The following is a 19,119-nucleotide window of genomic DNA, read 5'->3' on the forward strand; positions in this document are numbered from 1 at the left end:
TTGTAAACTGTAAAGTGAGGCGTACAGTGAGGGGTTGTTGCTAAGGCCATCCTATTCGAGGTCTGCTCCGCCTGGAGCAGACTTCCACCTGAGCACTGCCCATGATACTGGGATTTGTCTCTCTCCCACTCCCCGAGGGGAGAATGTTTGGGTTCAGCTTTGATTTCCCAGAGCCCACCTCTGGGGTTAGAATGTGGCAGGTGCTTAATAGAATATATGAATATCCTGATGATCCAGTTCTCAGGTCCATGGAGACACTTGTTCTAGGCCCTGGTTCTAGGGCTGCCAGTGAAGTGAGAAATGTTGACAAAAGCTTTGAGATGCCTTGTGTGTTGGGGTTGGAGGGCCAGGGAAGTTGGTGGGAAAGAGGCCCAGGCTAAGTGAGGGTCAGACACATCTGGCGGGGCACGCATTTCCGGCCCAGAAATCAAAGCCAGACAGCACCACCACACAGCTTGTTTGTTACCTTTTGTGTCGGCTGGGGTTCTGGGTGCTGTGGGTTGCTCAGCGAACCTCTGGCTTCCATAGGCCAACTTTTCCCCGTTGGTCCCCGTGCCCAGACCGGGGTGAACATGGCATCACACCGTCTCCATGGTTCTCCGCTAGGTGCCACACTGCCCTGAAGCTTCTAGAGGAGACTGAGGTCACTGGGCTCATGGAGCTGCCAGAGCCAGGACTCTGCAGGACCCGGAAAAAAGCCCTGCCCCTTGCTTTGATCGGCTAGTTATCAAGGCTGCTTTGCTCTGCAAGATGACCTCGGGGCCTCGTTTCCTTGCCAGCCATCCCATTTGCCTGAAGGCCACCCCTGCCTCCCCTCCCCCCACAAACAGACTCAGGTGGGGTTGAGACCGCTGGAAAGGGATGGGCTGGCTGTCTAGATACAGGAGCTGAGAAATCTAAGGCTGACCTTGGCTAAGCCCCCCACCACAGTAGCATGTTTTAAGAGTGATTTGTAAAAGAAAGCTGGACGTTTGGGGTGAACAAAGGGGCAGTTACAAAAGTGCTGTGTTTTAGGCCACACATCTGTTTACAGAGCAGAGTGCCTGCAATCCTGGCCTGAGGCTGTGTTGGGCATTTATGGGGGAGGGAACAGAACCATGGCCACCTCTGCACATGGAGCTCTGGCCTGAAGGCAGAACAGAGCATCATAAGGCTTGCCCTTCATAAAAGGGCAAAGGGCTTGAGATGGTCCTGAGGGTGTGAGGTCGTAGGAAGGGGAGAGGAAGCAGTGCTTGAGATGGCCTTCAAGCATGCAGGGGCCCTATTTAGTGGCTGGCCTCAGGAAGTGGTAACACCAAGATGCCTTAGGGTCCCGCCGGCTCCCTTTCTGACTGTCCATCTACTTGCTTGGGACCAAGCTCACGCGTGCCTAGCATTGCCCTTCAGTTGGAACAAAGCTCTTGGCTGTGCAAAAGACTAAACTGTCTGGTTGAGATCATGGATCACCATCGGGCAGTGGAGGGCTGGCAAGATGCACATCCTTGCTTCCCCGTGCACACTCACTCCGACTCCCTCATCCTCTGGCATGATGCTGCCTCTCCCACCCCATGTGCTTTCTCAGTTTTGCTAAGCGGACGGCTGCGCGCACCTGAAAGGCGTCCACAGTGAGTGTGCTGAACGCACCACCTGTCACCCCCGTCGTGCTGGAGTCGTGAGGGCTCACCCTTCCCACTTGGCTCCCGGGTGTCTGCTCGTGCTGTTTCCTGCACCCACGGTACCCTGCTTAGCTCTGTCACAGCCCAACTTACCCTCAGATGCCCCACTTGTTCGTCCCTTAAGCCCTTTGTGAGACCGGAGCTTGCTTTCAAGTTCCCACAGCACATTCTGTGGTCCTCTGAGCCTTTTGCAGATTGAACTTACTTGTGGCTGTTTCCATCCTCAGGGCCCACACACCAGATGCTCCAGATGGGCTTGCCAGATTGTCCTCTCAAGGTCCTCCCTGCATGGCAGCCCACCATTATTACTCCCCGAAAGAGCAAGTATCTACCGAGTTCCTGTATGCTGGGCCTCGCTAGGAATTTTCACAGCCACCAGTTCATTTAAGTCACATAACACCAGGAGGTGGGGTTGTTATCTCATGAGGAAACAAACAGAGTGGCCCGGTGACTGGTCCGGGGTTCCACAGCAAGTGATGGACCCAGGATTCAAATTCAGGTCAGCCTGACTCCAAGGCCAGGGTATTTTTTCCCCCTTATAAGCAGACACAAAATAGTTAACACCAATTATCATTTATATTGTATTCTCACATACATTATTTCATTTGATCCTCACAACAGCCCTGTGAGGTAGGTAGGGTTATGTATTATGTTATGCCCATTTCACAGATGAAGAAATGGAGGTGGCTCAGTGAGGTGAGTGACTTGCACAAAGTCACACAGCACATTAGTGGCTTCACAAGTCCTTTACTTTCTCTAACGTCAAGCCATGTGAATTAAGAAGCACCGAGAAGATGGCGAAAGTTACTTTTTATGGAGAAGGAAAAGGGCAGTGGTGATTTACAAGATTTCTTCCTTAAATTGTTTTGTTGTGGTCACAGCTTCTGCTGTGTCTGTTCTAACCTGGGTTCTCCTGAGTGATCTTCCCGAGTACCACTGGCCTGGTCACCTAGGACAGCTGTTGGAGACTCCTGGGTCCCACTGTAGGGGGAAAAGGCCTTTATTACCTAACGGGTGCAAGCTTACCCACGGCCCAGTAGACAAGCTCCCTGCTCCCAGGATGTAACTATAGGAAGCCCCTTCCTCAGCCCATCTCTTGTGGGTGCCTGTGTCACTAGGCTTCCCTGGTTTTGTCCAAGGGCCCTGCCCAATGGGGAAGGTTCTGGGACTTCCCCGGCCATACTTCAGGGATGAATCATATAATGGGCAGTTTTGAAGCCTGCACTGTTCATCACCCCCTCGGAAGTGGTGGCTTGGGGTGTCTTGCCTTGGACCTTATCCCTGGGAGGTCCACAAGTTGGTTATGACTAGAAACAGTACCACAGTGGAAGGCCACGTCTTTCGGAGCAACGTCCTAGGGCCTGGACACTTACTCTGAGAGCAGTGTTATGGTGACTCTGGGGCTCCTTGATGCAATCCGCCCTGCCAGATCCCGGTCTCCTTCCTCTGGCAACACTTCCTTGGAGCAACAAATCTTTGTCCTCCAACAGGAGGTGGTCAGAAGCTATGTGGAGCCACAGATGGTGAGGAGGTGGGTGAAACAGGGGTCACAAAACAAAGCAAAGCCATCACAAAATGGGACTGACTTACAAGGGATGGGAAGGGGGCTAACCTTGGTTCTGGACAAATCCCAGGGGGAATCCTAATTCCGAGTAATAATATTTTCAGAATAAGTGGCCTTTTAAGGTGACTATTCTGAAAGCGTAAATGCATATTTGGGTGACAAGGAAGGTCTGGATCCAAGACTAGAAAATGGGAGGGGAAGAACAGATTTTGGTTCAATATAAGGAAGGGCTTTCTGATAGCTAGCACTGGCCAACCATCGCGGGGGCTGGCTTGGGATTGATGAGCTTCCTGTTGCTGGAAGTATGCGAACAGGGATGTGATCACTTGAAGGTGCTGGGGAGAGGCGCTTAGCCCCAAATAGGTTGGGGCATGCTGGTGGCCAGGGTGGGCTAAGCAACCACTAAATTATTTTCCAACCCTGAGAGTCCATCATATTATTTGTTTAAAATGACCTCTTTCAACGATACTTCAAATTCTTGGGGAGAGGATTACAGGTTCACGTAACAGTCCACGTTATGAAACACCTTTCGTTGCACTGGCTCCAGGTACTTTAAAATCTTCGCAGGGACAGTGGCTCACTTGTGAAGTGAGAAATCCCCGAATGTTTACATTTGGCCCAGTCCAGAGGGATATCCTCAGCTTCTGAACACTGCCTGGACGCCCACTCCTCTAGGCCATGCCACAGCTCCACTCTTCGCACCACAGTGGGGGCCCAAAATGCAGCTCTGAAATCCTACTGCATTTCCAAGCCAGCCAAACATGGCTGCCCCTGGGCAAACAAGGCCAAGGTCCCGGCTGCATCCTAGGGACAGAGGAGCAGGCAGGGTGGGAATCCCTGGTTACTTTACGTTCTGGGAAACTGAAGGGAGCCTCTTATTTTCACCCCTTCCCCTCCACCAGGGGCTGGCTCCTTTCACAGATGGCTAAGTGAGTCACTACCTAGTGGTACAGAGGGAGCTGGAGACTGTGGAAAACTTGCTGTTCCTTTGTAGCCAGAAAGCCCTCCTGTGGCCTCCTTTAGGACACATTGGCAGACATTTCACTTATGACAAAATGCCCATCTGTAGCTCAAAAGTGGCAAAGAAAAAGGGAGCTCCATTGAGAGGACACATGGATTCCTATAGGTAGACTGCACTGTGGGGGGAATCAAGTCCTGCTAAGCGATTAATACATATTAGTATAGTGCCCTGCCTCACGCCACTGGTGAGACACTCTCCAGGACCTTGGCTGACATGGAGCTTCTTTGGAGCCCCCCCTCTAGTGTTGCTGGGGTCCTTTTACCTATACCGTATTAATCGAATAATCTTATTGTTCATAAAATCCACAGCATGTGGGTGAGAAGAATCGATGCAGAAGCCATCACTCAGAGCAATTTTCAGCACCTCCTCCACGAAGACCTGGAAGCTGTTGATTTGCTTGTTGGCTGGCACCACCCAGAGCCTCTTGAGGTTCTGTTTGGTGTACTCCTCTTCTGGCAGGCCCTCCACATTGGCCACCCAGTCTAGAGTCAGGTGGTTGGGGTCCTGCAAGTGGGTGGTGATGGAGGAGAGATTACCATTGGAGCAATAGAAGAGCTTGGAGCCAAGGAGCTTGAGGAAGAGGCAAGAGGTACTGAAGATGTTGGCATTGAAGACCTCCATACTGGAGGAAGAGAGGCTATAGATCTGAGGGGCCTCCCGCACGGTGAAGTGGACTGTCTGCACACGCTGGTTCAGGGTGATGTTGAGCATGGCATTCTTCTCAGCCTTGGAGAGCTCCACCTCCTTCTCCTGCAGTGCCTCAATCAGGGGCTGCACCTGGTAGAAGTCAGCCTCCCTTCGGAGCAGGCCCATCTCCTGGAAGTCCTCAGGCAAGTCCAAGTGGGAGGTCCTCAGGAAGTTGAGGATGTAGCGGAACACTTTGCCATCACGGTCAATGAAGCAGTTGCCTTGGCTGTCCCTCTTGGTGGGCATCTTCCCACTGAACATGGCGCCCAGCATGGAGTCGGGGAAGCTGGTCAAGGTTGCCAGTGAGGTCGTATAGAGCTTCCCCCCGACGTTCAGTGTGATGGGGTCAGACATGGCAGGAGGCTGGGGTGCTGGAAAGTAGTCCTAGAGAGGGAGAAAAGTGAGAAATTACCCAACCATATCTGGTGTCTTAGTCTGTTGAGGGGGTTATAAAAGAATACCATAGACCGGGTGGCTTAAGCATTTATCTCTCACAGTTCTGGAGGCTGGAAAGTAAGTCCAAGATCAAGGTGTAGGCAGATTTGGTGTCTGGTAAGGGTCGTCTTCCCACTGTGTCCTGGTGTAACAGAAGGGGCAAGGGAGCTCTCTGAAGTCTCTTTTAAAGGCACTAATCCTGTTCATGAGGGCTCTGTTCTCATAGCCTAGATGCAGCCTCCCAAAGGTCCTACATTCATTACAGTGGAGATTAGGAATTCAACACAGGAACCTGGGGGACACAAGCATTCAGACCATAACATCAATGTACGTACAGTTCTCAACTCCTTATTGTAGATCAAGCCTACAGTCCTAGAGGTCAAAATGAATGAATGTTCGATGAACAAATGGATGGTTGATAATTGCCACATTATCTAAGCATAGCAGGTTCACTAGGGAGTTAAAAAAAAAAAAGAAAAAACAAAGCCTGGGTTCTACTCTCCAGAGATTATTGTAATTGGTCTTTAATACCCCAGGCATTGGTATTTTTTTAAAAGCACCCTTGGTGATTCTAAATGTTCAGTTAAGACACGGAACCACTGTTCTAAGGAATAGGAAAGAAAATGTGCTTGGACTAAATGCTCTATTACCTGCTCTTACACACATTTGTTTACATAATGGTCATATATCTTTTGACTTAGATAATAACACCATCCATCCCTATCGTGCAGATGAAAAACACTTTCAGGATTCATTTCCCATGCTCAGAGAGGTGAAGGGCCATGCCAGGTTTCAAGCCCAGGTTCCTTTATGTGAGAGCAAAAAATATGTAAATGCTTACTAACCAAATACTGGTACCTTCTAAGTACCTAGCCAATGCTCTGAGATTTAGTTCTCCAAGCCCACATTCCTGCTGCTGTACCAATGATGTCTTCTCATTATTGTTCTGTCTCAAGGAATTTACAATGAATAGCTATGATTACTGCCATTTCCAACAATCTCCAAGGCTTACAAGGGGCCACTCAGCCCTCTGGACTCTGACACCCTTTCTTGGACTCTCATCCTCCTGTAACAACTAGCCTTGCCATGAAGATGCTCTTGGCTCCTGGTGGCCTGCCCTTTCCCATCATGATGGCACCCCAGCCACCTCTGAAAAATGTGAGTTTTAGTGCAAATGTGGGACTATGCACAGAGCACCCTTCACCCGTTCTCTACCCGCTCCTTAACAAGGCTCCTCTCCCTCCGATCTTACAGCCTCTAGTGTCTAAGGCTGGTGAGTCTCCTTCAACCTGAAGTCTTTTTTTTCTTTAATTTTTTTTTTTTTAAATTTTATTTCTGAGAGAGAGAGAGACAACGTGAGCAGGGGAGGGTCAGAGACGGAGACACAGAATTTGAAACAGGCTTCAGGCTCTGAGCTGGCTGTCAGCACAGAGCCCGACATGGGGCTTGAACCCATGAACCGCAAGATCATGATCTAAGCCGAAGTCCGACGCTTAACTGACTGAGCCACCCCGGTGCCCCACCTTCAACCTGAAGTCGTGGAGTCTAACTTCTCTTTAAGGTTCTAGAAAGGAGGGGATATACCCTCTTAGCTTCCAACATACTTTTCCAAGATCCCACCTGTGAAACAGATTAAGCAATCCTTCCCTGATGCTGGGTGTGAGGGCCACAGAGAATTGGCTGCCCTCAAAAAGAAAAGGCTGGCAGAAGACCAAGACAAGGGGCAGTGAGGGTGCTGTGACCAGGGAGATGGGCCAAGAGCTGTGGGAGTAGGTCAGGAATGAATTCTGGCATGCTTACTGTCCACATGGGAAAACCTCCCCAAAGTCACCCAGCAAGGGTGGTGAGAAGGCCAGAGCACTTCCTACCCTTACCATGCCTACCTTCTGAGGAGGCTGGCTGCACCAAGACCCCCTTACTCCAGAGGCTCGAGACTCGTGCCACAAGGTGGAGGAGGAGACTCAGCTGCCCCACTCTACCATCTAGGGGGTCACCTCATGATTCCTTCCTCATCTAATGGGGAAGACACTTTGATACTGCAGAAAGGCATTAACCATCTGGAGTGTCTGAAGAGAAACGAGCCATGGTGAAGTTACAAAACCGGCAGCAGAAGCCTGGAGCAGATGGGCTGCAAGACAGCGGGGAGGTCCAGCTGAAGGGGTGGGGCCAGGGCTGAGAACGGGGCGGCTGCTGTGTGGAGACTGCAGGGAGCTGCTCTGGCTTCAGGGCTGAGACTGGTCAATTCTCTCTGCAGAGAGCCCAGGCAGGAGACGGACCCAGGAGCCAGTGACACCCTTTCCTCATTCCAGAATCTTCCTTTCTTACTAGGTAGTAATTTGCATATGTTAGTTTTCAGTCTCTCTCCTTGATTTCTTTAAAAAATTTTTTAAAAAATGTTTATTTCAGAGAGAGAGAGCGTGAGGGAGGGGGAGGGGGGGGGCAGAGGATCCAAAGTAGGCTCTGTGCTGACAGTAGAGAGCCTCATGTGTGGCTGGAACTCACAAACTGTGAGATCACTACCTGAGCCAAAGTCAGATGCTTTGGTGCCCCATCTCTCTTTTTTTTTTTTTTTAATGTTTTTATTTATTTCTGAGAGAGAGAGACAGCATGAGCAGGGGAGGGCCATAGAGAGAGAGGGAGACACAGAATCTGAATCAGGCTCCAAAATCTGAGCTAGGTGTGAGCCCAGAGCCCGATGCAGGGCTCGAACCCATGAACTATGAGATCCTGAGCCAAAGTCGGAAGCTTAACCGACTGAGCCACCCAGGTGCCGCCCCACCCCCCATCTCCTTGACTTAAGGCCCAGGCTCTATCCAGTAGCTCATGGAAAGAGCAGGCTCAGGTGTCGGAGAGGTTGGGCTGTCTTTGCTGATGGTTCTGTGGGTTGCAGACCCTGTATCTCCTCTGTACATTAGTGCTGAAGAGCTCAGTGCTGGGGGGGGTGCGGGGGGGGGGGAGACAGGAGCCACAGGACACACCTGGTGTACCTAGGGCCTCTTGGGTGGGTATCCAAACTAGTTCTCTGCTTGCAAAAGTAGCAAGAGCACCTTCCCGCCTCTGTCCCCAAGCTGTGTGACTCTCTGTCATCATCGGGGAGAGAGCTGCATAGACATTTGGAGTGGAGGCTGGTTAGAAGTTAGGTTTCCTGCACCTCCCTCAGTCTACGGTGCTCTCTGTGGTATGTTTCCCATGCCCACAAGTCACAGAGCTCAGCCCTCCAAGCCCCCATTTTCTAGTGGCAGTGCCAGTGTGTCCAGCATCACAGGGGTACAGGCCTCAGTGTAAATGGCACAAGGACTCATGAGGACAGGAGCTGGCACCTCAGGGGGGAGGCAGGGGGAGGGTACTGAGAAGGTTTGTGTGATGAAGGGTCTGTGGTCAGGTGGGGATGAGCCCTCGTCGCTGAGCTAGGGTCCCCTGTGTATACTCAGTGGTCTCCGGGGCACCTCCACCTTGATGTTCCACGGGTACCAGAACGCCTGACACAGAATTCCTCTTCCCCCAAACCCACAGTGAACTCTTCTCAGCCACCCAACTGCTTGAGCCCAAGATCCGGGAGGCAGCTCTGAGTCCTCATCCCTAAAATTTTTCTCAGTCTGTCTCCTAGAACGCATCCCTTGAAGCCACTCCCAGAGCTCTGGCTTCACTTCTGCTCTCCTTACATCCTGATTTGGCTCCTTGCCTTCTTCCTCTCCACCTTCCATTTCAGTCTTCCTGGAGCACTGCTGCTGGCCCAGACCACCTTGCTCTTCCAAGCTCACCTCCAGCCCCTCCCCTACTCCATGCTCTGCCACTCCAGATGGCACTGCACACATCCTCATGCTGTCACTCGCGGGCCTTTGCTTTCCCTACACCACCCTCTCCACCTTCTCTGCAGTCAAACTTGAAGGCCCCACCTATGAACCACGGCCTCTGTAAAGCCATCCCCAAATCTCCACTAGGTTAACAGTTCTCCTCTTGGGGCTTCCTAGTCCTTTGCAGAGCCCACCTGGCTGTGCCCACCACTCCATTATGTTATGAACTGCTTTGCACATGGCCCTCTTCCAAGGTGCAGATCACTGGACATCCACATGCAGAAAAAGAACCTCAACCCATATCTCATACCACGTAGGAAAAATTAACTCCAAACAGATCATAATCCTATAGGTAAAATCTTTTGAAAACTAAAACTTCTGGGAGAAAACTTCTGTGACTTTGGGTTAGGCAAAGATTTCTTGCATGGGACCCAAAAGGCACAAACCGTAAAAAAAAAATTGACACAATGGATTTCACCAAATGAAAAACTCTTCAAAAGACAGTGTTGAGAAAAGGAAAATAAGACGTGCTGGCAGAAAGTATTTACAAAACATAGATCTGATAAAAGGTTGTTAACAAGAATATAGAAAGAACTCTCAAAACCCAGAAAACAGACAACCCAATGAAAAAATGGGCAGATGGTCTGAACACACACTTCACCAAAGAAGACATATTGATGACAAGTAACTGCTTGAAAAAAATGCTCAGTAGCAGTAGTCATGAAAGACATGAAACTTAAAACCACAAATAGGTATACCACTGCTTACCTATTAAAATGGCTCCAATAAAAAATCTGACCAAAGCAGGGCACCTGGGTGGCTCCATCGTTTAAGTACCCGACTCCTGATTTCTGCCCAGGGCATGATCTCCATGGTTTGTGAGTTTGAGCCTCACACTGGACTCTGTGCTGACAGTGCAGAGCCTGCTTGGGAATCTCTCCCTGCCTCTCTGCCCCTCCCCCATGCTCTCTCTCTCTCAAAATAAATACATTAAAAAAAAATCTGACCATACTGAATGCTGCTGACTACACAGAGCAGTGAAAATCTCCTGCACTGCTGGTGAGAATGCAAAATGGTACAACACTGGAAGGCAGTTTGGCATTCAGTTTCCACATGACCCATCAATCCCACTCCTCATTATATATCCTGAGAAATGAGGACATATGTCTGTGCAAACACCTGTACCTGAATAATTATAGCATCTGTATTCCTAATTGCTCAAACCTGGAAACAACTAAAATGTAAATGGTAAACACATTGTCACACAACCATATTAACAGAGTATGACTCAGGAATACAAGGGACTAGCTACTGACATACACCGCAACAGAAGAATCTCAAAAGCTTTACGTTAAGAAGCCAATCTCAGGGGCACCTGGATGGCTCAGTAGGGTGAATGTCTGACTTCGGCTCAGCTCATGATCTCACGGTTCACCGGTTCGAGTCCTGCATTGGGCCCTGTGCTGACAGCTAGCTCAGAGCCTGGAGCCTGTCTTTGGATTCTGTGTCTCCCTCTCTCTCCGACCCTCCCCTGCTCATGGTCTCTCTCTCTCTCAAAAATAAATAAAACATTAAAAAAATAAAAAAAATCTACTTGTACAAAAAATAAAAAAAAAACCTATCCTCAAAAGGTTACGTGGTATGTAATCCTATTTACGTAGCATTCTAAAAAAGGTAAAACTATAGAGACAGAAATGAGACCAATGATTGCTAGGGCCTGGACTGGGGAAAAGATTGGCTATAAAGAGGTAAGGGGGATATCTTGGAGTGATGGGAATAGCCTATGTCTAGATGTGGTGGTAGTCAAATGACTTGTTATAAAAGTTCTGAAAATTCATGTTAACAGTGGACCTCAAGAGGGTGAGTTTCACTGTATGTAAATTATGACTTCCTAAACTGGAAAAAGAATCAAGATTGGGATCGTGTCATGAAATCAATATGGTGGGTTGTGACCAGCTACACATATTATTGGGAAACTTTTGTTTCAGTTGTGTGCATTTGTGCATGAGCTGGATGGTGATCTAAAGTATGTCTTCATACTGTGGACTGTGACAAAAAACGTTTGTGAAAACCACTGTCTAGGCTGTGACCTTCCTGAGAGCACAGGCACTGCCTAGGGCACAGTGGGTGCTAGTGACGTGGGGATGGGGGTGTGGGCGGCGGGGAGGGACGAAGACAGGGAACGGATGAACATTTACTGGGCGTTTTACTACATCCAAGGCCTTTACACTCGTCAGCCTTTTAAATTCTTGGACGGATCCTACAAAGTAGGCATCATTCTCACTCTTTTGGCAGATAGGAAAGGGGGCTCGGAAAGACCGGTGACTGCTCGGGACACAACAGCCTGCTAGCGGAGAGCCCGTTCTCAGCCCACCCAGGCTGCAGAGCTGTAAGAGCAACACAAGGCTGTAAGAGCTTCGAACAAGTTTGGGAATCTCTGAAACAGCCTTTAAAACACTGCTCTGTAGCCTGCTTGGCAAGACGGTCGCCACTTCCCTAACGCACACCTCTTGCTCTCACCATGTGAGGAGCTTCCCGTAACACTCAGTAGCATTTTATTTATTTGCAATAAAAACATATAGAAAAGTACAGAAAATGATACTATTGTGCTAAATGCCGCACATGCATTCTCTCATTTCCTCATGCGATGTCTTCATAAGCACCCTGTGAGACAGACTGTTCACATCTCCACTTTACAGATGAGGAAACTGAGGCTCAGAAAATGTAGGAGTCAGTGGAGGAGCTGGGATCTGAATCTAGTTCTTTGTGGGTTGAACACCTGTGATCATTCCTCCTTCCTACCACAGAGTCTCAATGTGAGTGAGAGATGCACATTCCCTATTCCCCATCCAGACCAGAGGGACAGTGTCCTCGGGTGGTGGGTCCACGGCCAGCCTCGGGCTCTGCCGCTCCCATCGATGGAGTGGGGACAGGACCCAAGGACGGCCCAGAGCACCTACATGGCTGACACAAGACAAGTCCACTGAGAAGCCCAAGCCCTTCTATTTCAACAGCAGCTGATGATGTCTAATGACAAAGCCACAAAACACAAAAACCCAGGCTTTTCAAAGCCAGGTTAGAAAGGATGAATGAGAACTCACACAGGACCAGGAGGGAGATAAAAGAAATCCCACCACCATTTCTGAACAAATTGTTTTTCTTCAGCAGGAGGCTTTCCAAGACTGCCTCTTGACTAAAAAACCAAGAAAGAGATCAGCCCTATTTTTTCTGTTTGAGAAAAGGTCTGGTATCAAACCATCAACCAGGAAATCATGGTAGGTGGATCCCCAGACTGCCTGACTGAGTTGGGGAGGGGAGGCCAGGGGGCCGTGGGAGTTGCTGCTGGAGTTCTCTCCTCTCCAGAATGGGTCTGTGGCCCAAATGAGAGGGGGCCTTGAGACCCAGCCTGGTACCAAGTAAAGGGCAATTCCAGTCTGGGGCCTGGAAATGACCGGGCTGCAACCTGTACCTTTCTGTGACACAGAAAATAGAAGTCTTTGAGAGCAGATGTCCTGTGAAGAAGGGCAGCCGAGACACTGCTCTAGAGTCCTGCTTTAAAACGCGGTCCAGGCACCCACGTGTCCCTGCTGTCCTCATGCAGGACACAGCTAATGCTCACTGAGTACCTGCTGTGTACCATACCTGCTAGCTGTGTTACACATATGAGCTCATTTAAGCCCTGTAACACCCCTTCAAGAAAAGTATTATCTGCACTTTACAAATGAGAACCTCGGGCTCTAAGAGGTAGGGAACTTGCCCCAAACAGCGGCAGAGCCAGGATTCAAGTCTAGGCCTGTCTAACTGCAAGGTCTGGGTTGTGAACAAAGGCCCTTGGAGGGACTGTCACTTGTGCCCCTCCTATCTCCTACCAGGTGCTCATATACCAGCCATCTCAACTTGATTCTGACCTCCATAAAGACCAGGGTGTAGAGACTCAACGTTTCCTGAGAACGGTGGACATGCCTTATGCTATGTGAGGCACTTTCCTATATCTTGTTTCATTAAAACACCACACTGCTGCTCTGAGGTAGGTACAAGTGTTGTCCCAACTTTTAGGGTTATACAACTGATGCCCAGAGTAGTGAAGATAGCTGCTGAAGACCGCACAGCTAGAGGCAGCAGAGCTAGAATTCCAAATGAGGTCTTTCTCCTAAGCCTGTGTCCCTTCCAGTAATACAAGACATAATATTTTGTTAAGGAGCATAAAGAGGATTTGAATAGAGAATCGTAATGCTACCGAAAGAGATGAAATATCTTAAACTTGTTCTAAAATTAACTACAGTTGTTATGCTGTCCTAGTCCGAATCCCAATAGTATTTTTTCGGAGAATTAAAAAAAAAAAAAGATTAAGATCTTACTTTGGAAAAATTGATGAGTGACAACTTGAAAGAATATTTGAAAAAGAGTAATCACCTTAAGTGCTGGTTAAGATAACTAGTAACTACTAGTACCTAATTACACAGGATTACAAAGCAATGGCATTACAAGCTGTGGTATTAAAACAATAAAAAGGAGAAGGAAATTTGTAATACATGTACTGAAAAGACTGATCAGCAATTAAACAAATAAATATATATTGATCGTTACAATAACTCTGGGACCCTGGCAGACCAGATCACATTATCTTTATTTCACCCATGCACAGAGAATGAATCCGTGGCCCAGGGCTGCATGTGCATTCTTGATTTCTGAGTCATGGCCTGTAAGAAGTTCCGGGCTTGGACATTGCTCAGAGAACAGTCCTTCGGAGGCAGCCTGGGGTCTCCTCTAATCTGGGTCTTGAGCAAAAGACTGAACCCAGCCACAGAGGTTTTAGCCAACAGTCTGTACACTCATAGAGTCTTAGAATAGGCATGGACTTTCTGTTCAATTTCCTACATTACTGCCCACTGAGCTTCCATAAGGAAACTACTTGCCATGCAATCTATTCCTTCTACACAGTGAGGCCCAGTTGTAACTACAACAAATCTACTGATAATGACTTCTCTATCTGTCCTCCATCCATTCATCATTTCTTAGCTCTGCTCAAAGAGCCTACTAGTAGCAACCCAGCATCAATGAGCACACCTGACTCCAGATCTTGGTTTCTAAATGTCATCTCTTGCAAAAAGAAACCAGGGTTCCTGGGGAAATTGACGGCTCCAGGACTTTGACAGAAAGAATGCGAGGTGAGCCTGGAACATCTCCTGCCAGACAGCAAAGAAGCAATGAAAGATTAATGAGATATTGTCAAAACAACACAGAAGATCTTCAAAGATCTTCAAAGGAAAAAAAATATTTTCATAACTATGTGTTCTGGTGGATGGTAACTAAACTTACTGTGGTAATAATTTCACATATATACATATATCACATCATTATGTTGTACACCTAAAACTTATACAATGTTACATGTCAATCATATCTCAATTAAAACAAAATAAAACACAGGAGCTGGCTTGAAGGAACTCTCCTTGGCCAAATCTGGAATAATTTGAATACCAAAAAAATTAATGATGATAACGGGTTATAACACATTGAATTAAAAAAAAAATCATGACTCTGTGTTACTCCAAAAAAAGACAAGGATAGGAGAGAAAGACACACACAAACAGTGCAAAAAATTATTCTATAACAAAGAATACCAGCTAATAAATAGAAAAAGAATGGCATAGTTAGAAAATTACCACTTTGCAGCTTTCAATGTTGCAACTCGGGCAAGGATCATCACTAGATGTAGTGAAAGGTTACTGGGAACACACAATTTCGACAGTTTCAAAGAATCACAGCAAAGACTGATGATGCGGGGGAAAATTACACCGATGGAGAGATCAGGCAGTCATGACCTTAACCAGCAATCAAATTTAGCATTCATGGATAGAAGGACCCTGATATCACACCCTTCCTGATGGGATGCAATAAGAAGTACACAACATTGCCAGAAAGGGGGAAACAAAACAAAGCCCTGAATAATCATTTATAAAGTAACCAAATTTATACAGGTAGAAGAGGCTCTATCTAGAGTAAATGAGTTGCTTAAAGAGATCTAACTAAATATGATGATGAATCTTGACTACATCTGACAAAAAAAAACTATGTGAGGTATTTTTTGGCAGTTGGAGAAATGTGAGTATACTGTTTATTAGATAATATTGACTTTTTTCAAATTTTCATAATACCATGACACTAGTATTATGGTTATGTAGGAGAATTGTGTAACTAGGAGATACACGCTGAAGAATTTAGGGGTCAAGTGTCAAGACAACTGTAATTTGTAAAACAGTTTAGCAAAAAGTATGTGTGTTTGTGTGTGTAAAAGGAAAATCAGCAAAGGATGAACTGGTGCATGTAGGTGAAAGGCTATTCTTTAAACTTATCTGTAGCCTTGAGAGTTCTAAAAATATTTTTATTTTGAAAGAGGGAGGAAAAGAATGCTTCCCTCATGCGACTATAGATCTAAAATTCCAGCCAGAGTGCCCGACCCCAAAACCAGCCAGGTTCAATAAACACTTTGTTATTACTACTACCAAGGAGCATTATAATTTGGTAATTTTCCTCTCCATGTGTTGCCATGCTTTGGAAGATGAGCCAACCAGGGCTAAGCTAAAATAGCTCACAGCTGGTGGAGGGGATAGAATTTAAACCTGAGTGGTCTCCCTCCATAGACCCACCGCTCACAGAAACCACAGCGCTAGGCCTGCCGGTCTCTGAGCTGGGGTCCAGGCTGGCAGAAGATGGCTGTTCAGGCCTTTTTCCCCCTGCCGCCTCCAGAGCCTTTCTTCCTACAGCAGGAAAGAAACTGCTGTCATGTTCACAAAGTGGGGCCCATTCTGGGCCTCAGGAATGTTGTGGATGGGCAAAAAGGCTCCGAGGGACTTTGGTATCACCTACATCTATGTTTGAACTAGGCTCTGACACTTAACTAGCTGTGTGGGCCTGGACCAATTCCGGATAGATGGCAATCGCAACAAGAGGCAAGAATAATTGAGCAGTTATTATTGCGCTAGGCACCTTCTGCATGTTGATTTCATAGATGAAGTAGATACTATTATTATCCACGCCAGGCCCTCTCTGATCTCTGCAAGTTGCTATCTGCCATCCCTTCTGCCTGCACTCTGAAGGAAAATCCCATTTTCAGATGCAATTCCTTTCTTCCTTCTCTATATCTTCAGAACATTTTATTTTCACCCCTTACCAAAAGCCTGCTTTGCTTCCGTAGACAGTGCCTGGCCATTCTGTTGGGGCTGAGATCTTGCCTTTTTGTACCCCCCAGAAGCAGGCAGAGTAGGGGAAGAGGAAGAAATTTCTTCCCCTGCTTAGATCCATTTTCTTCATCCCAGACTGACATCTACAAATAAGGAGGTTTGTCACCACCTCCAGAATCTTAAAAACTTACTATTTCAAAAACACTTTCTTGAAGTTTCAGTTTAGAATCTAAGCCAAGCCCAGGTGCCTGCCTGAAAGTAAATGGAGGAGTTCCCACTGTGTAGGAGATAGATTGAACATGGCTGGGTAACTTTCAAGGGTGACAGTACTTAAGAGTGAGAAATGTGTCTCCCAGTAAACTGGATGAGATTCCGTGCCCTCCCCCCTGCCCCTTACTCAGTCCACCAAGATAAAGACTGGCTCACAGCCCTGGGGACCATATGGGAGCCCCACCCTTCACCTCCCTGTTCCTGGCGTCCCCACACCCAACAGCTTTATCTTCTTCAGCTCTGTTTTGCGCAGTTCATATCTGTAAGAAGCCCACAGGCTGCTCAATACCCCACAGCCCACACTGTAGGGGGAAAAGGTGCTTTCTAAACTCAAGTGACACACAGGTGCCCTGCGGTGAGCTGCCCAGTTAGGGCACAGACAGGGAAAGGCAAGCTGGAGGGAAGCCAGTTGACCTGACAACCCAGCCTCCCCATTTGCACAGCAAAGTATTGTCTTACCTGGTGCAAACTCTCAACAACCACCACCATCCCCCATCCTCTTCCAGAATTTTCCTTCATCCTCTCAGCTTACTCTCAGGCTTCCTCTTGTGGTTTTCCTCAGACATAAGCACTCCATTTCAACCACTCTCTTCCTGAGGTCTTTCTGCTTCTCACAACCATTATAACGTATACACAGAGGGCTTTGAAATCCGTCTCATTTCATCCTCACAATACCCATAGGAGGGTTGCCTTACAGGTTGGCATTCAGAATGACTAAAGCTGGTCCTGTCACACAACTTGCATAGGGCAGGACACCTAAACTTTTGTTTCTTCCCTGCCATCCAGTCCAGATCAAACCTCTGCCTCGGTGAGGTGCAGCAAATAAAGCCGGGTCTTTGGAGAAAGGAGTCCTGCAAGGTTTGGGGCAAGCCTCTTGTTCCTCACCTGTAAACAGATACGGTGCCGCCTCTACAGGGTATGAGCGTTGAATGAGATCATGTGTGTGACGCACTGAGTTCAAGGGATGGGCTCTTTATTTCTATCACAAGGAAAGGAAGGTGTTTGTTCTGTGCATTCATGGGTATTTGCCCACTCGGGCACCACTGTACCCAAACCGTATCAGCGCGCAGCCGACCCTGGGCTTTCCAGGGCTGGGAAGGATCCTTTCCATCTCTGTGTCTCCGCCCTTCTTTCCCCAATGCTTTTTGGCCCATTCCAACCAGTCTAACCCAGGCTTGCCTTATCGGCTTTCTCAGTACTGACTCCCCAGCCCTGGCCACCCGCTCCTCCGACCTCACTCGAGCTCCCGTCCTCACCTAGAGACTCCGCCCTTCCTTGCCCCACCCACCAGACTCCTCCCACAGTCTCGACCCTCGTAATCCGGGCTTTTCCAACCTTCCCCATCCCGCTAGACTCTTTCCACCAGCTCCGCCCCCTCTCCCCCAAAAGCGCCCCCTCCCCCGCAACCTCCGGGGTTGCCATCCCCATTGCACAGATGAGAATGGCGAGGCTAGGATAGGCAAGACGACCTCTCATAGTAGGACAGGTGCCAGGTGGGCCCGCGTCCCCTCACCGGCTGTCTCTGCGCCCCGAGTCTCCGGTTGTGCCGCGCCGCACCGCACCCACCTCCTGCCCTCGCTCTGCAGCCTCCCCTCCACGGGCGGCCAGCGCAGCTTTGCGAGGGGGGGGAGGAGGGCCGGAGCCCAGCCCAGGGGCGTGGCGGCCCGCGACCCGCGCGCTGCGCTCCGGGATTTGTAGTTCTCCCTGGGCTCTTCGCGGCTCGGCACGCCTAGCGCAAACTCCATCTCCCAGGAGGCATTGCAGTGAGCCGTCCAGCTCCCCGCCTCGCCACCGCTAGAACTCAGACCGGCTGGCCTTAAAGGGGACGCGGCCTGAGTGGCGGTTCCCAGGGTGGCCCCCGCTCCGGCTCCTCCCCGTTTCCCGCACCTCGCCCCTCCCCACGCTTCGTCCCGCAGCCCAGCAGCCCCGCAGCCCCGCAGCCCAGCCCCCGCGCGGCTGAGTCGGGCTCGCTGGATAGAAGCTTGTACAGAGCTGGGTGGGGAGTTTGGACTTTGCAGTTGAAGCAGCATCCCTGCCGGCTGAGCGGGACCTGGCGGAGGGCGTCCCCACTCCAGGGGGAGCAGAGGACTCGCCCTGACCTAGCCTGGCCTAGCCTAGTCCTGCCAGGCCTGAGCGCCCCATCCAGGAGCTGGCTCTGAGGCAGGGGCCACCGGGGTCCCAGAGGTAAGGAGGTCGGGGCGTGTGTGCAGGTTGTGGGGAGTGTCCGCACCCTGGCGGTTCGAGAGCCCTGGGCACGCGCGAAAGGCTCTGAGAGTTTGGGGCTGGAAGAAGGGAGGTCTAGGTGCATTTTGGGCCTCGCTGTGTGACCTTGGGTGAGTAGCTGCCCCTCTCTGGGCTTCAGCCTCTTTCATCAATTGTGTTTGGAGGTGATCCCGCCCTCCCCCCTCAACCATGAAGCTCACCGCCTTTCGTGGGGTCCGCAGCCCCAGCCTGGGCTGGGCGTCAGTGCACCGGTGTAACTGGAAGGAGGGGGGGGGAGTAAGATGGG

General features: G+C 49.2%; 2 protein-coding genes across 4 annotated transcripts in view; one reads left to right on the forward strand and one right to left on the reverse strand.

Moving 5' to 3' along the window:
- Nucleotides 1-2,212: 2,212 nt before the first annotated feature.
- Nucleotides 2,213-18,213, reverse strand: KCTD21 (potassium channel tetramerization domain containing 21). Of its 3 annotated transcripts, none has more exons than XM_077767552.1 (2): nt 18,177-18,213; nt 2,213-5,311 (listed from the first exon to the last, which is right to left on the reverse strand). In XM_077767552.1, the coding sequence occupies exon 2, from the start codon at nt 5,279-5,281 to the stop codon at nt 4,499-4,501; it is 783 nt and encodes a 260-aa protein (XP_077623678.1). In that variant the 5' UTR covers nt 5,282-5,311; nt 18,177-18,213; the 3' UTR covers nt 2,213-4,498. The 3 variants fall into 3 exon arrangements, with proteins under 3 accessions (XP_077623678.1, XP_077623677.1, XP_077623676.1); XM_077767551.1 differs by having other exon boundaries at nt 18,124-18,207; XM_077767550.1 differs by lacking the exon at nt 18,177-18,213 and adding an exon at nt 17,070-17,154.
- An 809-nt stretch (nt 18,214-19,022) lies between these two features.
- The window catches only part of USP35 (ubiquitin specific peptidase 35), a 60,217-nt gene continuing 60,120 nt past the window's right edge, over nt 19,023-19,119 (forward strand). The window contains exon 1 of the mRNA XM_077767571.1: nt 19,023-19,086. Within this exon, the coding sequence (XP_077623697.1) occupies nt 19,023-19,086 (64 nt within the window). The remainder of the gene's footprint in view (nt 19,087-19,119) is intronic.

Source organism: Crocuta crocuta, unplaced genomic scaffold (assembly GCF_008692635.1).
Source record: "Crocuta crocuta isolate KB4526 unplaced genomic scaffold, BGI_CrCroc_1.0 scaffold561, whole genome shotgun sequence".
In the NCBI taxonomy this organism is placed as follows: domain Eukaryota; kingdom Metazoa; phylum Chordata; class Mammalia; order Carnivora; family Hyaenidae; genus Crocuta; species Crocuta crocuta.

Coding starts and splice junctions, on each gene's coding strand:
- KCTD21 (XM_077767550.1), bottom strand. CDS start 17,129: ATGAAGGAAAATTCTGGAAGAGGATGGGGGATGGTGGTGGTTGTTGAG. Junction 5,312..17,069: donor TTGTTGAGAGTTTGCACCAG/GTAAGACAATAC, acceptor CTCCCTCTCTAG/GACTACTTTCCAGCACCCCA.